Source organism: Drosophila santomea, chromosome 3L, assembly GCF_016746245.2.
Source record: "Drosophila santomea strain STO CAGO 1482 chromosome 3L, Prin_Dsan_1.1, whole genome shotgun sequence".
In the NCBI taxonomy this organism is placed as follows: domain Eukaryota; kingdom Metazoa; phylum Arthropoda; class Insecta; order Diptera; family Drosophilidae; genus Drosophila; species Drosophila santomea.
In genome coordinates this window covers 7,593,092-7,615,200 of record NC_053018.2, presented here as the reverse complement: position 1 = coordinate 7,615,200, position 22,109 = coordinate 7,593,092, and the positions used below count along the sequence as shown (strand labels likewise).

At 40.6% G+C, this 22,109-nt stretch overlaps 2 protein-coding genes across 2 annotated transcripts; both read left to right on the top strand.

Annotated features, from left to right (window-relative positions):
* The first annotated feature begins 602 nt into the window (after nt 1–602).
* On the top strand, nt 603–1,564 carry LOC120448883. Its single transcript, XM_039631099.2, has one exon. The coding sequence runs from the start codon at nt 616–618 to the stop codon at nt 1,132–1,134; it is 519 nt and encodes a 172-aa protein (XP_039487033.1). The 5' UTR covers nt 603–615; the 3' UTR covers nt 1,135–1,564.
* A 15,833-nt stretch (nt 1,565–17,397) lies between these two features.
* Nucleotides 17,398–21,879, top strand: LOC120449266 (amidophosphoribosyltransferase). The gene is made up of 3 exons (XM_039631648.2): nt 17,398–18,703; nt 18,765–18,931; nt 20,227–21,879. Exons 1-3 carry the CDS (start codon nt 18,658–18,660, stop codon nt 21,652–21,654), a joined length of 1,641 nt encoding a protein of 546 aa, XP_039487582.1. The 5' UTR covers nt 17,398–18,657; the 3' UTR covers nt 21,655–21,879.
* The last annotated feature ends 230 nt before the right edge of the window (nt 21,880–22,109 follow it).

The following is a 22,109-nucleotide window of genomic DNA, read 5'->3' as shown; positions in this document are numbered from 1 at the left end:
GTCCTGGGCTTTGGTCATATTTTGCGCGGGTATTAGAGGAACACGACGTGGTCGTTGTCACCGCATGAGGTGCGTCAACCGTGTGTCCTGTGCCCGAAAAGCGGCCAAAGTGTGGGGATTCCTTAAGTGGCCTGGACATGAAAGGCGCATCAAAGTGGATTTGCAGCGTGGAATATGCCGAACGAAGAACTACAGGGGTGGCAGCAAAATATTTCGCAAAAATGTTAATGGCTCTGTGAAATATCGGTGGAAAATGCTAAACGTTCAGTGGCATTCAATCTGGCTAACTTTCGGGCAGTTCCAACTGAGAAGGGTGAAGAATTTACAGCCTTTACAATAAATCAGGGATTTAACAGCCACTTACAAGCCTCAAAAGTCAGCCATAAAGTGCGTAAAGTGTTTGGTACTATATTTCTTTATGCTTCAATCAAGGTGAGGACTTGCTGCCATTGACTGCCATATTGCAGTTCATCTTTATACATCTAACAATAAATAAACTTTTTGATTAATTCCACTTTTTCTAAGCCAAAAGTTAATGTTAGATACCTTAACATTACTGACTCAAAACTCAATACGTTTTGTTTAAATTCTGTAATTTAAATTAAATTAGTTTGCATGGTTTTTACGTCACATTTGACCGAGAATCATAATAAAACTTATAAAATCTGTGAATATATTTTAAAAGAAATGGGAACTTTGACAACATACTTTGCGCTGATGATCGCCTCCTGGGGAATGCAACTACGTCCTCGACTTTATCTTCCCATGGGTGAATTGGTCCTAAGTCTCAAGATAGCCAACCTGACAACGGCTTTTATAGAGGCCAATCTGTATACCCAAGTCACGATGCTGATTCTAGTGCTGCCCTCAAGGTTGTTTACAACTCAGAGGCAAAGGAACTACAAAGGGATCTTCGTGATGCCCTACATTCTGCAATATATGCGTTGCTTTTGGCACACTACACAAAATGTAAAGGAGCTTATGACTTCACCACTGATGTTTCTACTGGAGGACTATGCGTTAGCACACCTAAAAATGAGCCTGATTTTCGGACTGCAGTTGCTGGCATTGATAGAAATCGTTTTTATTTTATTTTATAGCCTGAATAAAGAAACCCAGCAGATTGCAAACTGAAGAAATGGATAATCAAGTGGAAATGTAAGAAACAGTAGCTATAAGATGAAATTAAAGCACCTTCCGCTTCGCCAACTCCTTTCAACAATTAGTAGCGGATTATTTGATTAGCTCGCTAATTGCCTTGTCCTCGACACCGCACCAAATAAATTCGGTGAACCACTTATTTCTTATCAGCGGCAATAAAGGCGAGCCAAGCGGGATTAAAGCCAACTCGTTGGCGCGCAGGATTACAAGTCCTGCGGCGAAAACTTGAGCCGAAACTTTCAACACCTCGTGGCGGCGGTGGAAATTGCGGAAAACTTCTTAACTTTTTAACCAACGGCGAACACAACACTTGTCGTGGCGCGTGCGATAAGCCAGCGCCGCTTTTTTAATTGCGCAAAGTCCTTGGGACTTCCACCGGCCCAAAGGACTCTTGGTTAAAGCCGCTTTTAAAGTGTCATAAATATCGTGGTGTTAACATTTTCTGCAGCACTTTTAATTGTGTTACGTTTGCTGGAGGGAAAGAAAAAATAAACCGGTCATAACATAAATCTCATTGCTGGGGTTAACATGTCGTATGCTTAATATTTTTTTCACTCAACTCGCGAAAAAATGTCAATGCCGGAAAGCGTTTAGCATTTGGCTTTTTTCTTTGTGCTCTGTGGATTTAATTAGCCTCAAAATGTCCCCGGAAAATGGCAACCTAGCATGCCACATGGCAAGTGTCCTCGCTTTCCTGCCACGACGGAGAGTCGGCCAGGATAAGCCAAGAAAGTGCCCACGGCCAAGGAAGGAAGTTGCATGTTCGGCCTCAAGTTCAATTTGCTGCTTTAAGCCACATTTTTGGACAGCTGGTGTGCTGTTGGCTTGTGGGCAAAGCCGGTTGAGGAAAACATTTAGATGAGAGATGGGAACCTGATTCATAATTTCATTTTTTGTTCTTCGAGAAAAAGTTTTCCTTAACAGCATTTCCCAGTCGGCTGTAATGCGAAAAAAAGTGCAAATAAAATCATTTCACGTTTAAATAGAAATTTAAATATTTTAAAAATTTACTTTATGTCCATTTTATGTACAGTGATTAAGTTAAAATGAGGCCTTACTAATGCTGAGAGCTAACCAACCGAACTCATACTTATGCTTATATTTTAGTAAAATAAAGAAGCCCATTCTCACCCAAATCCACGCTGCATGTTCCCCGGCCATTAATGCAACATCTTTGGATACGAACTGCAGATCGTTATCATGGCAATTATAGCTTTCTGCCTTGAGCCGGCCGCTCTATTGTTAATTTGACTCGATTTCCAGGTGGAAAATACCAGGAACAATTGCGGTTAAGGCTAAGTGGTTCCATGCGTTGACACGCCCAGCTGGAGCAACTGCAGCAATTATCTGGCAATAATTAACGCTGATGCATAGCAATCTAATTGCCGAACGGGCACGCTTGTGTGATCATCTCCTTTTCCGATCTCCGATCCCGCTACCAAGTCATCCCATCTTCCATATCATAACCCATACCCATCGCAGGCGACGTGACAACAAGTGCCCACCTTGACTTTTCGCTGCCAGAGGGGGCGTGGCACATGCCAATGATTATGAGGATGGTGATGATGATGTTGATGTGCCGTGTTCAGTAAGCGATTATTTTTTCAGTTGAGCATTTCTTCAGCACGCCACTCGGGCATCGAATTGTTTTCATTTTGTGTGTGGGTTTTTTTTTTTGTTTTAAACGTCGTCGCTGCCAGCTATTTATTGTTAAATGAAGCGATTTGTTTGTTGTCATTATGCTGCGAAGCGTTAAAACATTTTCGCTTTATTTTTTCTACTCTCGAAAATTGTGTTTTTCCACTGCCGCCGCACAGCGAGAAAATTGGGTGTGGAAGCGGGTGTGTGCGAGGTAGGTAAAGGTAGAATGCTGGCATATAGAAGCTATAGCCTCGGGTTAAAGTGGTTGGGATTTTTTGGCACATCGTCAGCGGCTCAGGTGGTTCTCAATGTTGCTCTGAGTGGTGGGGGGTGTACAGCGGTAAGTGGTTGGAGCAAATGCCTTCTAAGCGACGTTGTCGATGTGTGAATTCCAAACAAGCTGCGGCAGCTGTTCCACATCTAGTCAGAGATGGAGAAATAAAAGAAAATATTGTGCGAATGGTTCGACTGCTTTTTTCACGGTTTAGGAATTTGCTCAAGCGGTTTAGTGAGAAGCGCAGGGGAAGGCGTTGTTTTGTGCCCTTCTCGGCGATTCTCAAAAAGTTAACTTGCTTACGTTTGCGAACTATGGAAATAGTTTAAATGTCCTTTCTTCTCTTATTATTAATAGTTTGAAAGTAAAGGATTGAACTGGTTTTTATCCTATCCCTTAGACTCTGTACGCAGAGGTTTCCTTTTGGAAACCATTTATCATAGGCAGCACAGCACCCCAGCTCCATCCTGCTCACATCATTGACTTAATTCCACCTTGACATTCTTTCGACTTGTAGCTGAGAACCCACATCAGCGATCTCAGACATGCTAACTAAGCCCTCCACCTCGATGTGGATGTGGATGGGATGTGCATGTGGATGTGGATATGCTGATGCCACCGTGGGCGTTTGTCTCCGCCTAATCCGCTTTTAAAGTAAGTAACAAAGTAGAGAAAATAAAACGCAAACCGGAAATCACAAGTCAAGTTGATGAACTGTCGTTGCGGTGCTGTCCTCGGTTTGAAAATCGGGCAGACTACGATGACGACAACAACGCACAAGCACAAAAGACATGGCACCTGCAAAAAAGTTTTCAGACACATTTGGACCCTTTGCCCAATGCTCCAGCTTCGAGAACCCATTCCCCTTTTGCTCCGTTAGAGATTTACGCATTTATTTTGCATTTTTTATTTACCGCACAGAACATGCGCGCAGATTTAAGCAAAAATCGCTGGCTGAAATGCTGAAAAGCAAAAGCAAAATCTAAAGCTAAAGCTAAAGGCGAAACGAGTTGAGTAGAGTTGGTTAGACACATTTTTCGGTTCGCTTGTCGATTTGCCTGCGTTGACATGACAAAAGGCGCAGATCTGCATACATTTGCATGTCATTGGACACTGGTGGATCGCATCATCAGGCAAGGACACTGGAAATCTGAATCTGAAATCCCCTTAAGACATTCGGGTACACGCCGCTTGCCCACGTTAACAATATGTTAAGTTGCCCTAAGACAGACTCGCAAAACTCCACTTTGATTCACAAAAAAAAAGTACCTCGGCCTCAACGAGTTAATCGCTTCTCCTTGGCCTTTTCAGTCATTTGTCAGCTGTCTGTTGTGACTTTTCTGTATGTTTGGGTGGGGTTTTCCCTCTCTGGTGGGAGGCATAATTGCAATTTGTTTGAATTAACCAGTTAGATCTAGGCATTGACAGGCAGCCCAGACTTAGGCCTCCAAAGACCAATAGTCACCACTTGCAAATGCCAAAATTTATTGCTTGAACCATTAAGGAAAGTAGCAAATTGCTTTCGGCTGGTCAGCACTCGAGGCTAATGTGCTCACTATTTACTGGCCAGGGACATCTCCAACCCTTCAATTCGGAAAGGTAATAAATATCAAAAGCACCCTGGAGGCAAATATTTACTTTAAAATTGAAACCTACCCCTCCTCCCAGTTTTCCCTGTTTGTTCAAGCTGCGTAAGTGCGTGAAAGGGTTCGCAGGCTTGGAGAAAAAAAGTATACAAAATAATAAAATGTGGGAAAAAGAAGCCTTTAATGGCCTCGCTTTTTGATGTTTCCTGAGCCGTGGGTGTTGGCAGGCAATTGGCCAACTCCCCCAAGTCCACACATCAATAGAATTTCGCCTCTATCTTAGCCCATCATCAGTTGGTAACATTCTTTGCCGCACAGAAATTCAATTCAAAGCCGTTTTCAGCATTTTTATTGCCTGCTAAATTGTTTTTATAGGCCGTTCGAAAACCAGCCAGAAGCTCCTCTTCCGGGGCACTTTAATTTCTCTATTTCCACTGTATTTTTTCCTGGTCTTTTCCGTTCGGTCCGTGGTTATCTCGTTGCTCTCGTTATGCTCCGCAATTGCCAGACCATAAAAATTAACAATTAACAGAGCGCTTAAAATGAACAATCGCAAATCGCGGCTTACAAAATAGCCGTGGAAATGCCATGATATGAAATTGAAAAAATGGCGTGTCACAGAGGGGGAAAATGGAAAAAATCCTAAAAAAAATGGCAGGTTATGAGTTTGGAAATACACTACACATTTCAACAGGTATTTAATATTACAAATTATTTTATTTTATTTTTTTAAAATTAAATATATATTTAATGATATTTATTTTATGTGAAGCAAACTCTGCCATTATCTTTAAAAAATAAATAAATATCCAAGAATATTCTACTTCATAAATACAAAAAAATTAACTTCTTAAAGATATTATAAAAAATTAAAAAAAATTAAAAATAGTTAAGATTTGATTTTCTTCTACGTTTATACTTTATTATTTGAATAATAGATAAATTCTTCAACATTAGATTGAGAAAAAGGCCAAATCATTGGTCTATTTCTTGATCCTTTTTCTATTTATACTAGATTTTGTAATAGTTAATCTACCCTTTATAAGCTCATACCTCATGTAGAGCATAATTATGAGACGGAAGACTGGCGACGGTGCCGACCAACGGACAGCGTGGACAAAAAGGGTTATGAATGTGAAATTGTCATGCTAGAATTAGCCATGTTCTATGTTGTGGCCACGTCGCGAGTATTTCGTTACATTTTATATTTATTTTTAACCCGTTTCTGCCCCTGTTTATTTTTCCTTTTCTGTTTTTTTTTTCGCTGTCTATTCGCTGGTTTTGTGGCTAACCGTCACGTCAAGTAAGGCGGCTTTTTATGGCTCCATTCGGTTCAGAATGTCGGCAATTATTTCCGAAATGCTGGAAAAACATTGCTAAATGTTTGCCATGTTTGCTTGACGCTCAGGAAACGTAAACATTTAGTGTAGTCCGTGTAGGTTCACCCACTCTATGAGTTTTATAGGATCGGGGCACACCACTGGAGTTTTCCCACCCCCTCCATAGTGGGCAAAGTCACCTCATATGCATTCATAACTAACCCGATGGAGAATGCATTTTAATGTGCGCAAAAATCCAATTTAAATTCAGAGCATTTTCTCTGCTCAGCAGACGCAGCATGCAATCACAAAATTAGTTGGCGACGAGATAAGAATTTTACTACTCTGCCACATAAAAATATTATAGTTATATATACATGTATATATAGATGTGATATAGGGAGTAATGCGTATAAATCAACGAAATAGGGGAAGAGCACAGCTGCAAACAAATTCCAAATAATTCCTGTGAGCGACGTGGAAAATTCATTTGACAAAATGCACAAAAAAGCAATTTCGAGCTGCAGACAAATTGAAATATACGCAAGGAGCAGGTGCCGCTGAAAGGGGGAGGGGGGCGGTGGTGGGCGTGGTACTGCAGTGACAGTTGGGTAAATAAATATGTGGGTGTATGTATACATAGAGGGAAGTATATAGGGAAAAGGCGAGGCGACATTCGGCCATGTATTTTGAGTACGAAGATGCAGCCACCACCTAAAAGTATGCTACGAAAACAGACGAAGCTGCTGCTGCTTCTTCTTCCACAGCTGCCGTATGTGAGAGGCGCCTACGCTTGTGTGTAGGTGCGCCTGAGCTTTTCGATTTCAGTTTGTGTCTGTGTTCGTGTGTGCTTGTGTGTGTGAGTGGTGTGCGATTCGCCATTCGCGCGTTGAAAATAGGAGGAGCTGAGAAAAACTTTCCATGCGCAGTTCGAATTGCAAACAAAAAAATATGAACGAGAAAAATGGGCTTAGATATTGGGAAATAACCGAAAAACTTCTTTCCCGAAAACTCTATGAAATTTAAGTAGCTTATTTCAAGAACTTTTAAATTGTTAAAAGCGATACATTTGCATTAAATGTCCGACTTTTAAAGTTCACTTTTCTTTCACTGAATTTAATTAAAATTTAATTTGTACTGAATTTGCTTCGTTTTATAAAAGTTTAATCATTTATTTGTTTCGGTTGCAGACATTTGAAGGACTTAGAATTTATTCAAATATTTTTGTCACTATATTATTAACATTCTTAAGGGATTTATGATTAAATGAACACTCCTTAACAACACATAAACTTGCTAAGCTCGGCAATTTCGCAGATCTTAAAGCATTTTTAACATAGCTTGTATCCATTCCCTTTTTTTCATCCTTTTTTTCTGAGGTTTTTCAACTAATGCGGAAAAGGCGGAGCTCATAGCCTGTCATTTTGTTTTTTGCCGCCCCTTTGGGGTTCAACCCACGGCAACCAAGTCCTGGAAAACGCGCCCAAGTCCCCCGCTGCGATAGATATCTCCTGGCTATTAGTACGAAAGTCAGGCCTGGGGGCCAAGTGAGTGAACTCCAAGGTATCGATGGCATCGATGGCCCAACAGGCCGTTTAGCGCCATCAGACAATTCCCGCTGGCTCAGCGGCATTCACGCGTGCGCAAACGGGTTACAGAGGGTTACTTTATATATATATATAAATACATGTGTAGGATCTGGGGGGAAAACAGGATGAATGCAAGCTGGGAGCACCCAACAACAATCAGTCGATTGTCACAGATATTTGTCATGTTTCTCTGGCCAAACTTTCCCTGCTGTTCTGGCCTGCAAAACGTTGTAAAAATGTCAATTGCGTTTTCTGCCTTTTATTTGTTTTTTGTTTTTTGTACCCCATGTGTTTGGTCTCTGTTTCTACTGTCCATCGATCGGGTTTCATGTAATTACATTGTTTTCTGATTCATAATTAATTTGATCTGTTCTCCACTCGAGCAGGCCGCATTTTTCTGAGCACTCCAACTGATTTTTACATGAGCTCGCTGGCAGGCAATCGAACATTGATAGTTACTGAGTGATGATTTAATGAGGCAAACGTGGCATGTTGTGAATGAAATCAATTTTGTGAATGTGCAGAATGGCAAAAACAATGCCAACGCACGATGGAAACATCCCAGGAAGCGAAGGACAGACAGCCAGCATTCATACATAGTTGCGAGTACTACTTGCAGCATAAATATCTCCAGTTGGGTGTTGTAATGAGTCTTATGAATCAATGAAATGTTGATTGAGTCGAGCAGGAGTTGCTGCTGCTAGTGTGTTTCCCTTATAAGCTGTATAGCTACAACTGCATTCATGCTTCAAGATTCTAATAATCATACTACTATTTGTCAAGCGTTAGGAGTTGGAAAATAATTAACTTATTAATACCTCTTTTATTATTTATACCTCTTTCTATGCTGGACTTCATGGGAATAAGAATCATGCCTGAAAAGTAAACATATTCATAATTTTCATTGGCTTTTTATCTGTATAATCGAAACCAAAATTGCCTCAACTTTTTTATCCGCAACGCACGACTTGCGATTGACAAATTAATGCGGATCACAAATCAACACCTCAACATGTTAATCACATCAAAAAAGGGAGAGTGTGGCGTTAAAAAGAAGACCCTGAAATTGAACCCTCTCGGAGTTGCGAGTTGCAAACCCCTGAAAAGCAAAAATTAATTAAAAACATCAACAGAACGCGTCGAGATTTACAAATGTCTCCTTTGCTTGGCTGCTGGAATTAGTTCAGTTGGGATTGGGAAGGGCTTGGGATTTGGATTGGGTTTGGTTTTTGTTTTGGTTTTGGGTTTTCGAGTGGGTCGGTTCTGGTGGGTGGTAAATTCCCAGTCACACCTTTGTTGCTGATGGCTTGATAAACGACGACCGCAGATTCATTCATGGTTCACGTAACCGTGAACCGTTCTCTAATCAGCAACCCTTTTGTGCGAGATCTCGCCTCGAAATTGGGTTGGTTTTATTTTATTTACCCATTTACTCTTATTTTTTTTGATATGCAGATTTTCGAAAATTCCGGACAAAAAAAAAAAAAATAAAAATAGAAAGGGGGACCGATGATGATGTCATTCGGTGGCTGACAAAACGCTTGACTGATTACACTTGTATCTGTTTTGTGTACAGGGCTCAATATGCTAAAGGGATATGAAGGATTTTAAATTGTCCTCGACTGACTCCCTTTTGCTCTTTGCTCCTTTGTGCCCGGGTGATGAATTTGGTTTATTGAAAGGCGTCAGTGCGTGAAATGATGTGTGTCAATTGCATGAATGCCACCGCATTTCCCACATCTCACATTCGCAGGATATTCCTTCCAACTGCGTACTACAACTCACTCCCGGGTTTTGTTGACAGCGATTATGCAAATCGGTCGAGCTGGCATTAATTTCTGAACGACTACGTCCAGGTCTTAAGCTGCTTTCACCTCAAACTCGCACTTAAAGTTCTCTTTGCGCCCAAAACTATTGCACAAAATTTGCATTGTTGCGAAAATTTTCAATTTATATGCTAAGCAAAATGCAGCACGCTTTTGCCCACTCGCTGTGCACTTTTAATAAGCAATTAAAACTTGAGCGCTGATGGAGTGTAGCCTTCAGTTTTCAGTAAAATCCTCCTTAAATCGCGCACATATGTGCCTGTCATTAGGGCCAACACCATTTAATTGCCTTGGTCAACGGAAATTTATTGTTTTCATTTCAAGCAACCGCAAATTGCCGAACAAATGGTACAAATTGTTTAAAATTGCATTGCCACCTCCACGCCTCATCGCACACCCCGATCGAAAAGTGACCCCAGTTTCGATGAGGGGTGCATTCTAATGTGACCACTGGCCAGTGACCATCACATCACATCATCTCATCACCCCTCGGACACACCGAAAACACCGAAAACAACCTCAGAATGCGTGTCATTAAAATAATTGATACGCTTGTTCGAGCAACGCCTTTACACCAATTTAATTGATAGCCACCAATGGATATTGGAGGAAAAGTGCGTGCGCGTGATTTAATTTTATTGCTCCCCCGTTTGTCCCTCTTAATTAGTTAATAGATTCGATTTTCCAGATTTTAGGGTGGGGTAAGATGGCTTCTGTAAAATTTATACAAGGGTAGTTATTGTAGTTTATGGCCGCTCGTAAAATGCTTGCCAAATTTGTTGACAAGTCAGCAATTAATTTCTAAATTAATGACCGAGAAAGATGTGTGAGTTGGTATGTGATTTCTAAATGAGCGATGACTTCTAAATGCACTTGAAATCAAGGAAAAATGAAACAATGGAATTGCATTATGTATTATGAATATTTTTAAACAAATATATGAAGCAATAAATAATTGATCACTGATTCTGATATAATTATATGATAAAATAACTAGTATGAACCATAGAATTTTAGTTTTGGCATACAATACCAATGTATTTCGATTTTAGTTAATATAAAATAGTCTAAAAATATAACTGCATAACTTATAGTCTGTTCTTATAATTAGGTTTGAATATATGAATTATCTAAAAGGAAAATACCAAGTTGAAAGAATTTTCCGAATAGTCTGGCTGGAAAAATGATTTTTGCTGGCTAAGAGCATCAGTTTTATGTTGGCTCCGCTGAGTCGGAGCTATAAAACTTTACCCGCTTCGGTTTTTAATCTTCTCCAGCTGCGAGTGAGTGGATTTCGCTGCTTATCAGTTGCGTGTGTAATTGTCGTATAGAAATTAACAAGGGTCGGAGGAAAAATGGCGCTGCCAATGGGAAAATCGGAAAAAAAAGAAAACGGAAAGGCAAGGAGCGAAATCTGTGAGGTTGAGAGCTTGCGATGCGCTCAAGTGGCGAGATAAAAGCCCTCTAGCTGAGTTAATGACTTCCAGGCTCTGCTGGGGGTTTCGACTTAAGACGCCATTTTTATCGCAATTGTCCTTTGCTTGCTGCTGCTGCCACTCGAAGGACTTTCAGGACTCTCAGCACTCTTATTCCGTTTCTGATTCGGAAATCTGGTGCTTTACTGGCCCTGTCCATGTTGCCAAGTGAGCGTGGCAAATGTTTTAATGGCGAACGTCGCGACACTCGAGTGCAGGCCAAGCTGAAGGAGGGAATATCCTGCCATTGCTTTGATTTCGTCCTGCTAATGAAATCACGTCCAGATACCCAGATTCCATTCGAACCACGCCCTGAATACATATTCTTCGCATTGTCTTTGATATTTGCAATCGATTTGAATTTTAATTGCCCACCAAATCGCCTTTTTCGCATGCAACCACATACACCATCAATCATAATCGATCAGTTGGGATTTGCGTGATGATGATTGTCCTGAATCCTTCGTCCTGCCTGATAGATGCCTTTTTAAATGCATTCTAATGCGGGACGGCCCAAAAAAAGAAATGGGAGCTATGGCAGAGTGTGTGTCTGCTAGGCATATTAAATGATGGGATCTTTGTCTGGTCCTTGAGAGCACTCAGCTTTCAGCAGCAGCAGCAGCAGCCCAGCCAGCAACTTGCAAATTATTTGCATTTCAAACTTTTGTTGATGACATTTTTCATGAAAATTTTAATGTGTTTTCCAGTTTCTTTTTTTTTCGCTTAGGACCGTTTGTACCTGGCCTCACACACACACACTCACACTCGCACGTTTTTGGTATATTAATATATGCAGGGCCTGGCTTTTAACACTCATATTCCAAAAGGGGATGTTGGGGGCGTGAAAAACTTTTTCCACACGAGAATGCGTTTTGTAATGAAAGTTGAGCTACGGGGAAAAGTCGGGGAAACATTTTCAATATTCATGTGCCGCTGTGTGTGTGTGGGATGTAAATGTGGCTGTGAAAGTTTTAACATTTGTATGAATATAATTTAGAATAAATAATAAAAAAGTATATATACTTGTGTGTCCAGAAAAAGGCAAACACAAATACATTAAAATTCCATTAAAAAGCAAGCAAACGAAAAATTCGCACATATTTATGGTATGTGAAAAAAAAGATCACACACAAAGAAATATAAATTTGGCAAAGTTATTTGAAACTTTCAAGTGTACTATCAAAATTAAAACTTCTTGTAATTTGTTGATATAAATGGAATTTGCTTAGCTTTTCAGCATTAATAAAAATGCCTTTGACAGCTAGTTTAATATTGTAAATATAATATTTTTATAAGTAAATACCATATCACTATATACCTTTTAGCATATAGTAAATGACAGATTTAGCCACACTAGACATATCTGCGTTTTCCTGGCCGTTGTCAGTCGCACTCGTTGTCTCGTTTGTGAGTCGACTTGGTCCTTGTCACAATTATTGTATAAATTAACGTCACAAACAAATGTTACAAAAGTCGCCAATGAAGTGGAATGATGCGTAGAGCGTTAAACTGCCACCCCGACACCCTCCCTCGGTCCAGGAGTCACCCTCCCTCGTTTTTGACCCTCCCCCAACCCTCAACTCCTAACCGCAAATGTGCCTAATTTTTCGTTGTTATCCTTTGTCGCTGTTGTCCTTTCAGGACTGAAGAGTCTCCTAATAATGCGTAAAATTTAATGCACCATCCTGAGGTTTCGCTAGGCAAACAAGCGCTTCACTTTACTCCAAATCGCGACAAGTGATTCTGAGATTTACGGCTTTTTTGGGGATGGTCCATGGCTATCTAGTCCTTTGCCACGGGTGTCCTTTTTGTTGTGCTAATGCTTGGCGTTTTTATGGCTTGCAGCAAATTTGATTTATTGACAGAACTTGAGCGTTGAGATTGTTCGCAAAGTTGTGCAAAGTTTTTGGGTTTTGAAGGAGAGAGTTCATCATATAATTGATGCGATTTGCGGTTCATAAAGTGCAATTGCCTGTAAAGTGACAAAAGCGTGGCAAGACAAATGTTTCAACACATATGGGAGGATATTTTTGGTGGTCTAACAAGAAGGGATTTCACTTAGTTAATAGCAGATCTCTCAAGTGCTTAGCCAAAAAAAAATCCTTGATGCCAGTAAGTAATGAATTTAATACAATTTTACATGAAGTTCATGATTTTGCTAAAAAATTAGTAAACAAATTTATTAAATTAAATTTATTATTATTTTCTAAAATGATGCTCACATGTGAGTTACACTTTCCTTATATATAACTAAACTCCTTAAAAAGTTCCTGATAAGTATTTTATAGACTCTTAATAGACTTCAGTATGGGACTTTGGACCTTATGTAGCCCAGCGCATTCCAAACTAGATCAGATCACCTTTCAGATCAAAGTGTGTCAGTGCAAAACGCTGCTCTTTCTGTTTGTCTTCCCCGGAGATCTGCTCATTTCCCATGCCAAACAGCAGATATAGATACCAAAACCCAGACGACGACGACGACGACAACGACGAGTCGGCCTCATTAGGTGACCCAAAGTGTCCGAAACTATGCAATTTACATGCACAGTAGCCCCTCGGAGATAGAACCGAACCCAGAGCCCACGAGGGCCAATAGACCGTGGAAGATAACAGCGGAACTGGAACTCAAACAACGCCAGACATGCCACACCAAAAAAGCCAACCAGTCCCATTCGAATTATGTTGTACTGGGACCATTTCGAGGGGTTGAGGAGCTGAGGAGCTGACTATCCCACAGATCGTTGCGGGGCGATACATAAAATTTGAATGCGTTTTGCATACATTAACCCACTGTTGCCCACTGTGTGTTCACTGTATGCCTCGGGGGGTGACTGACTAGTAACGGTCAGCAGTTGACCAAAGGCTAGTGGAAAATGTGTTTATTAAATTTTATGATTATTGGCCAGCAATTGAGCAGCTTGCCTTGGGAATGTGTCGCCATATTCTCCCCTTTTTTTCATTCCATGCCCATTTCGATAGTGAAAATTGAAATTTTATGCGCACAAGTGGCAAGTTCCTTAGACGAGAAATGGCCCGAAATTCTCACGCGTAACTGGAGCAGTTTTTGGTGGCTCTGTTCTCGCTTACACATTGTGTTGGTAATTCAATTTACGTTTCCGAAATGCTAATTAACCTGGCCAAGAAAGAGAAGGTCTCATCGCGCGCGTTTATTTCTGGGTGTTACACATGTTTTTTGGGATCTGTCTAATGTGCCACAAATTGAAAGTCATTAAGATTTTACGAGGAACCCCACTGTAAACACGTTGCGACCCCCTTTGACAGACATCAATCAGTGGCTCATTACGAATGCACAAGTTGGCTTTAAGAAAGCGCCAACCGAAAGCCAAATGGATTTTTGGTCTAGTTCTTAAAGATGAGGTATTCGGCGGTGGAAAACTAATTAAAGAAATATATTCGGTGGACGGCGGTGGGCGGGCAGGCGGTACACATCGCTGGACAATTTGGAACGCTCCTCAAATTGGCAACTAAGTAAACTTGAAAGCTGGTGAAGCTGGTCCATCCAGTCGGGTCCTACACGCCCACTTTTTCTATTTGTTGTTGTGACTGCTTCGTTATGCAAATTCATGACGGAGAAAAGAGGGAAAACCATCGCGAAAACAAAAGACAGAAATGAAAATTTTGAGCTATATAGTAAATATATATATAAAGCAAATGCAAATTGTATATAACGAAATATAAAGAAATGCCAGCAAAGACAAATAACAAGATGGAATGGCCGAACAACAAATTTAAACGACGGATTTCTTTAGCTATCCAGCTTTCTGTTTTCTCCCCGCTGTCTTGGAATAAATAATAAACGTAAACGAATTAAAAACACTGGCCAAAAAAAAAGGGAGGGGAATGTCCTCGAACCGGAGCTGTCCTTTCGATATTTTTGTGGCTTCTGGTTTTGGTATGGCGCGTAATCATCAAAGTTCTTCAGCGACTCTGGTTTTTGTTTACTTAAACCAAGTTTATGCGGCTTTCAATTAGTTTTAATTGAAATTCCCATTGGCCAAGAAAAAGCAATGGGACTGTGCGTTTAATTAAAGTTTTCCCAGCTATGCGGTTTGCGATTGACTTGGCAAGAGTTAGATGATGGCATTATGTTGATTAAAAGGATTTAGGAAGCAAGCGGATTAATTATGCTATTAGAGATTTATATCCATATAATAAAATTTATAACTTGAAATTTTATAAATGTCTTGAATATATTTATATTACATTTAATTTTATTTTTAAAGTTCCAAAGCCAGTTTCAACTTTTGCGCAATATCTGACAAGAGTAATTGCCCCTTGAATGTCAGCATTAGAAGAACATTTTATTCAATTGCGGCTAGCGGAGAAAAACAAATAAAATTTATTTACCCACCCTTTTTTTTTTTGGTGGTCACTTTTTCGGGAGAGAGCATAAAATAAAATGAAATGATGCGTTGAAAGCAAACCGAGCGCCCTTGGCTACTTTCCTCTACAAAAAAGTGGGCGGCGCCAATCCATGTGTGGTTGCCCAAAGGATAGAATGATTCGTATTCCGGGGATTCGCGATGGAGTGGTGGTATTGAATGGGTATGGGGATGGTATAACGTTTTTGGCTCAATAGATATGTGCTCATGGGGTCCGGGGTCCAGGGCCATTTGATGATTTTTGCGTCACCGTTGGTCAAAATCATTTCGAGCGCAAGCAACTGGAAACTGTATAAAAATAATGAAAATGGAAGACAGGGGAACGGCAGCGTGGCAACGAAAGCAACTTGAAATAAATGGTCAAAAGAAATAAACAGTCCCATAAAGAATAATCATTCAGAATTCTGCTGAATTATGCATGAGGCAGACGGTCCGTTCCGTGGTCCATGGTCCACAATCCACGGTCCATCGTTCAGGAGCTGGAGCAGCGGCAAACTGGACGCCACTCCACGAGGCCAACGAAGGAGCAGCAGTCCAAGGAGCAGCAGGGGGTGTGGCACTCACATATGCGAAAAGCCCCTCTCCTGGAATCTCCAACCCAACCCAACCCAACCCAAACCAACCCAACCCACTTGCTGAAGCATCATTTTCCTCTTTATTATCTGTTTGCTTAGCTGTGAGTGTGTGCTGGATTTTTATCAGACTTCTAAGCAGTTAGCTGTATACACAGTAAAATGAAAAACTTCTAACATAAATTACATATAGCACATATATATTTGTATGCTTGAAAATAAAATATATCTTGGTTGCCAGAAGATGAAATTATGCCTTTAATATTCAACTAACAAATTCATTATAAAATTATAATAATACATACTTATTAAATTATTAATAATTATAATTATAAGAAGTCTAAAAATTATTCCACTGAATTATTATGGGCAAGATTTTCGTACTTAAGAAGTAATAATATAACATAATATGGCTATTTTAATTAATCTATTCAGTGCTGACACACCTTTATCAATTGATATTCTATTTATAGGGAAGTAATGGTTATCTTTTTTCCCAAGCCACCATTTTTTTTCTCAGTGCAGCAGCCGGCTTCCACTGCTATTTTTCCGAGAAGGTGGATCCTGGAAGGAGGTGGCTCTAGGAGTGTCCCGCGGAGCAATTCGGCCTGGTCGGTGGCGCTTGGCCAAAAGTCAACCAACATTCGCATAATTTTCGATAAAGCTTTTCGCCAAATGAAATTCAAGTGGTTACACATGTCTCACAGCCACCCAAACCATCGCAGCGATTTTCGGTTTGGTCATTTTTCTTGGACACCCCACAATAGCAGATATAGCATATATAGCATATAACATTAGCCCATTGTAGAAAAAACCAGGCAGTTGTTCCAAAAGCCAGGCTCATTTCCACATTATATGCCGCATCTGATTATCTGGCGCTTTGCTGTTTGTTTGCTTAGTTTTTGTTTATTTCGTTTGTTTGCCTGATTGTTTGTTGTTTTGGCCGAAAAATGCTGATAATAAAAGGTAATGATGGGGGGCTACCTATATGGGTTATCTCTTTGTTAAAGGGCGACTAAGAATCGACGGAATTGGAAATGGAAACTTTAAGTTTTAATAAAGCAATTGTCATGGCGATGCTAATGGTGATTGTAAGTAGATTACTCTTATTTGCATTAAGAAAGTAGAAATGCTTGTTGCTGCCTATTTGCCTATTATGCCTATTTTTGAGTAATAGTAAATAAATAAATACTTTTAGGTGGGTAAATAGAATAAGCTTAGTTTATTATTATTTGCAATTTTGAAGTATTAGCTAATAAACAAAATATTCAAACACAACTTAAATCATTGATCTCTTTTAAATATAAAGAGGTCAAATTAATATTCAAACCAACTTATCCAGATATTCAACTGACTTAAATAAATTTTGAATTTTAAAATATACACAACTCTAGAATATTTTTTGTTAAACTAACTACTTATTCTAGCCCTGCCTCGAGTGGCAATTAAAAATTTCCAGGTCTCGTCGACCTCATACAATACGTTCATAAATAGGGCTGTGTTTTGTCTAGACCCCTCAGTTCCACTCAGAACCTATTCGAAGTGAATCGATTTTGTAGGGGGAGGCGAGAGAGACCCACTTTATCAGGTAGACACGACCTAACCGCAGCAGACGCTTATGCCTGCGGTCGCCTCGATTGCATCAGATGAGGTGCGAAATCGCAGGCGAGCATCCCAATCGGAAGCTAAATCAGTGCTAGAAAAAAGTAATTAAATCAGTTGATCGGCGATCACATGGTTTTCGATTTTCCAAGCCTATAAACAAGTGACTTGTAAGTGATAGATGGAAACTGGCGGCTATAATTAGCACAAGTGATTAGTTAGTTGTTGGCGACTGGAGTGTGGAATTTGTTTATTGTTTACGATCAGGCATTTAATCGTGTGATCGAGAGCGAATCGATCAACCCTCGAAGATTGTGCTCCACTGGGGGGCTTGGTAATAAGCGTACATTCGCGATAGCACAGCCCATTTAAATGGCAAAAGAAAAACATAATTTAATCTGTTATTGTTTACGCCGAAATGGAAAACACTTCTAAAATGCGTCATTGAACGCATTTTCCAGATAAGCAACAATGTGTCAACATCGAAGTTTGTTTATGTGACAAGACTTAGAAAGCAAGATGATTTTTCGCTGACTCTGTCTCCAAGGGGGGCCCTTAAATAAATAATTAAACTTTGAACTTGAAATGCATGTGCCAGCGCATTAAGCTGATAAGCTTAATCGAAGTTCGACTCGTTTAAAAAGGCGCACATGATTTGATGATTTGATGATTTGATGATTTGAGATCAATGCCAACGTGAGATGCGTGATTTTGAAGACTAGACAGACATAATGCGGTCATTGAATCGGCTTGATGATCAAATCAAAAACGTGAGTACGAAATCCCAGTGTTTATTTTGGTATATCGGGCATAAATCGGTGGGGCTATCAAATTTTGCACGACATGCGTTTCTCGATGCGGTTGTGGAACCTCCGGAATCTTCCCGCTCCGTCCTGCCGCTGAGATTGCATTCCCAGCCCAACTGATAACCACGACGAGTATATCAGCTGCCTGCCATATATGTACGATGATCGGAGGTTTAATTAGGCGCGGCTGTAACATGAACATTCATAATTCCGCTGGCATTCAATCAATGCAGACGTGAACAATTCCAGTGATCAAGTGTTCAAGTGTTCGACTTAACCAGCGATCTCGTGCCCAGTGTACAGTGTCTCAATCGTAGTCAATACTAATTCCCACACAAGAAAATCGATACTCATAACATACATACATACATATATAAGGACGTTATTGAAAGCGAAGCAAATAATGGCGCAAAGTGATTCGGGAAATTGCTGTGCCAAGCTCAATAAAGGTAAGATTCTATAAATATTTTAATGGTGAGAGTGCGCAATTAAATCTGGAATCTGCAACAGATGAGTGCTGCCAGAAGACAAAGGATGTGGTCTTAAGCGGCGTATCGCCCAAAATGTTTCCCGACAAAATCTACAAGTCCGTGCAGCCGAAAGGCGAGGATGCCACCGGAATGACCTGCGAGTGCGGAGTTTTTGGCGCTATCGCTTGCGGGGATTACCCAACACAGGTATGGAAACAATAATTACAAAATAAATAAATATATAATATAGGCTACAGAAAATGTTTGGGAATATAAATTTTCATATTCAAAAACCAACCAAAAAAAAGAAATTTTTCCCACACACAATTACTTAAACAATACTTTTAAAACATATTTTTGGTATGTTATATTCTGTTGGAAAATTCCGGAAAAATGTGTAATATAATTTATTTAGATTGTGTGATACAGAATTTACATGTTTTTTTGAATTTTTTTTTTCATAAATAAGTAAGTCATTTTGAACTTTAATTTGCTTCTTTAAAAACTGACCTAAAGAGAAAGAAATGTATCCAAAATGCACGTACTTGTATAATACTTCTGAAACTTCTTTTAGTTATGTTGCATTTGGTTGGAAAATTCCGAAAAAAATGTATAATCCTAAGATTTTAATTAATAAATAAGTAAAGTAAAGAATCAATTGCTAGCTAATGAATAATAAATATCACTAGGCAAACAGTAGATACCCACCATGAAATACCGATCACTAGTGATCATAACCATATCGATATCTCGAAGTCTTTGTGGCTGTCGCAAGTCGATCACTCCGTTAGCAAATTTCCATGGACGACCATGTACGTCAGACATATGCAAATCAATGGTTAGTGGGTCAATGGCTAGCCCCGTTCCACGGATCCACCAGATCAGATACACCCCCTGGTGATCTTCTAACGATGCTCTCTATCTGTGGCCAATGCCCAGGGGCTGTGGTGACGTCAGGGCGATCGAACTGAATCGTATGGATTTGGTTTGACTTGCGGTTGTAATCTTTGTTGTTCGTGTTTTCATTGCTCGACTGTAATGAAATGGAAAATAACAGAATGCACTAGAGTATTCACGGTCGGAAATCAAAATTGACATGCAGTTATCTGTTCTTCTCAATACAGCAAAATTAACATTTCTAAACTATCATATATGTTGGGCTAGGTATTAAGAAAAACAAAGTATTGCGGTGCCTTAGGTAATAACTTGTATATGTCTTACAAAAAGTATTATATTTCTATTAACTGGTATATAGTTTGTATTATTCAAATTTATTTCCATTAAATGATATTTGCTTAAACAGTTTGCATTGTTTAAATCTATGAACTGCTGAATAACCAAGCCTTAAATAACAATTTTTAATATTGAGTTTCGAATATGATATGCCTTATCTACACAGAATACCCCCTGGGCTTTATTATTTAATATTTACGTTTAATATTAAATTGTTTAAAAACAAGTGAAAAAAAAGCAATTGCTAAATGGGATTTTTCTGCTTTCAGCTGGACATAGCACAGATGATCTGCCTGGGTCTGGTGGCACTGCAGCATCGAGGCCAGGAGTCGGCGGGCATAGTGACCAGTCTGGGCAAGTCCTCCAAGAACTTCAGCGTGCACAAGGGCATGGGCATGATCAACAATCTGTTCAATGACGAGGCCATCAGGAAGCTAAAAGGCAACCTGGGCATAGGACACACCCGGTATTCCACGTCCGCAGCCTCCGAGGTAGTGAACTGCCAGCCGTTTGTGGTGCACACTGCCCATGGAGCACTGGCCATCGCTCACAATGGTGAGCTGGTGAACTGTGAGTCCCTGAGGCGAGAGGTCCTGGAGCGAGGAGTGGGCCTGTCCACGCACAGTGACAGTGAGCTGATTGCCCAGTCCCTGTGCTGTGCACCCGAGGATGTGTCGGAGCACGATGGCCCCAATTGGCCGGCCAGAATTCGCCACTTCATGACACTGGCTCCACTCTCCTACTCCCTGGTCGTGATGCACAAGGATAAGATCTACGCTGTCCGGGATTCCTATGGCAATAGGCCACTGTGCTTGGGCAAAATTGTGCCCGTGGATGCAGGACATGCGAACATCAATGACCAGCTGGCCGAGGGTTGGGTGGTCAGCAGTGAAAGCTGTGGCTTCCTCTCCATCGGTGCCAGATATGTACGCGAGGTGGAGCCCGGCGAGATCATCGAGCTGTCGAGAAATGGCTATAGAACCGTGGACATTGTCGAAAGACCGGACTACAAGCGCATGGCATTCTGCATCTTTGAGTACGTCTACTTCGCGCGCAGTGATTCCATGTTCGAGGGTCAGATGGTGTACTCAGCCCGCCTGCAGTGTGGTCGCCAGTTGGCCAGGGAATCGCCCCTGGATGCGGATCTGGTCAGCTCGGTGCCGGAATCGGGCACAGCAGCTGCCCATGGTTATGCCAGGGAGTCGGGTTTGCCATTCGGTGAAGTTCTCTGCAAGAACCGCTATGTGGGCCGCACGTTCATTCAACCGTCGACCAGATTGCGACAGTTGGGCGTGGCCAAGAAGTTTGGTGCCTTGGCTCAAAATGTGGAGGGCAAGCGCATCGTGCTGGTCGACGACTCCATTGTGAGGGGCAACACCATTGGACCGATCATCAAACTGCTGCGTGATGCCGGTGCCACCGAGGTGCACATTCGCATTGCCAGTCCACCGCTGCAGTATCCCTGCTACATGGGCATCAATATACCCACACGTGAGGAGCTCATAGCCAACAAATTGAACGCCGATCAGCTGGCGGATCACGTGGGCGCCGATAGTCTGGCCTACTTGAGTGTGGAGGGTCTGGTCAAGGCCGTCCAGATGAACAAGGCCCATGTGAATCCACTGAAAGCTGGCTATTGCACAGCTTGCCTAACGGGCGAGTATCCTGGCGGATTGCCCGAGGAGCTCAGCTGGTAGAATCTCACATCGATTATTAATTTCTTAGGTTTAATGTAGTTCTAGGCCTCAGATTGTATATAAAGAATATATATTTAAAATTTCAGTTCTTTGACCCATCACAAAAAATGTTGTTTTCAATTAGCAAACCAGGGGTTTTTTCTTTGAGATAAGGAATAATAAGTAGGACAACAAACTCAAGCAGATACAATTATTATATAGAAATAAAAAGAAATAAATATTTAATTATTATTTTGTTACCACCAATTACTTATTTACTAGTCAAATTCACTGAACCTTTTTTTTTATTTATTTCTTTACTTTATTTGGCTTTCTGGCAGGCAAGGAACACATACTCTAAATGCTAATGGGCCACATCAACGTCTGATTATTTTCAAAACTGTCTAATGCCATAACTTCAATTCATTTCAATTTATATTTCCAAGCTCTGTGTGCGAAGGGAATCAGGGGGGCTG

Bases quoted from the DNA above. Each gene is read 5' to 3' on its own strand.
- LOC120448883 (XM_039631099.2), top strand. From the start codon at position 616: ATGGTTTTTACGTCACATTTGACCGAGAATCATAATAAAACTTATAAA.
- LOC120449266 (XM_039631648.2), top strand. From the start codon at position 18,658: ATGGCGCAAAGTGATTCGGGAAATTGCTGTGCCAAGCTCAATAAAG. The intron at 18,704-18,764 runs GTAAGATTCTAT...AATCTGCAACAG, and splicing joins CTGTGCCAAGCTCAATAAAG to ATGAGTGCTGCCAGAAGACA. The intron at 18,932-20,226 runs GTATGGAAACAA...TTCTGCTTTCAG, and splicing joins GCGGGGATTACCCAACACAG to CTGGACATAGCACAGATGAT.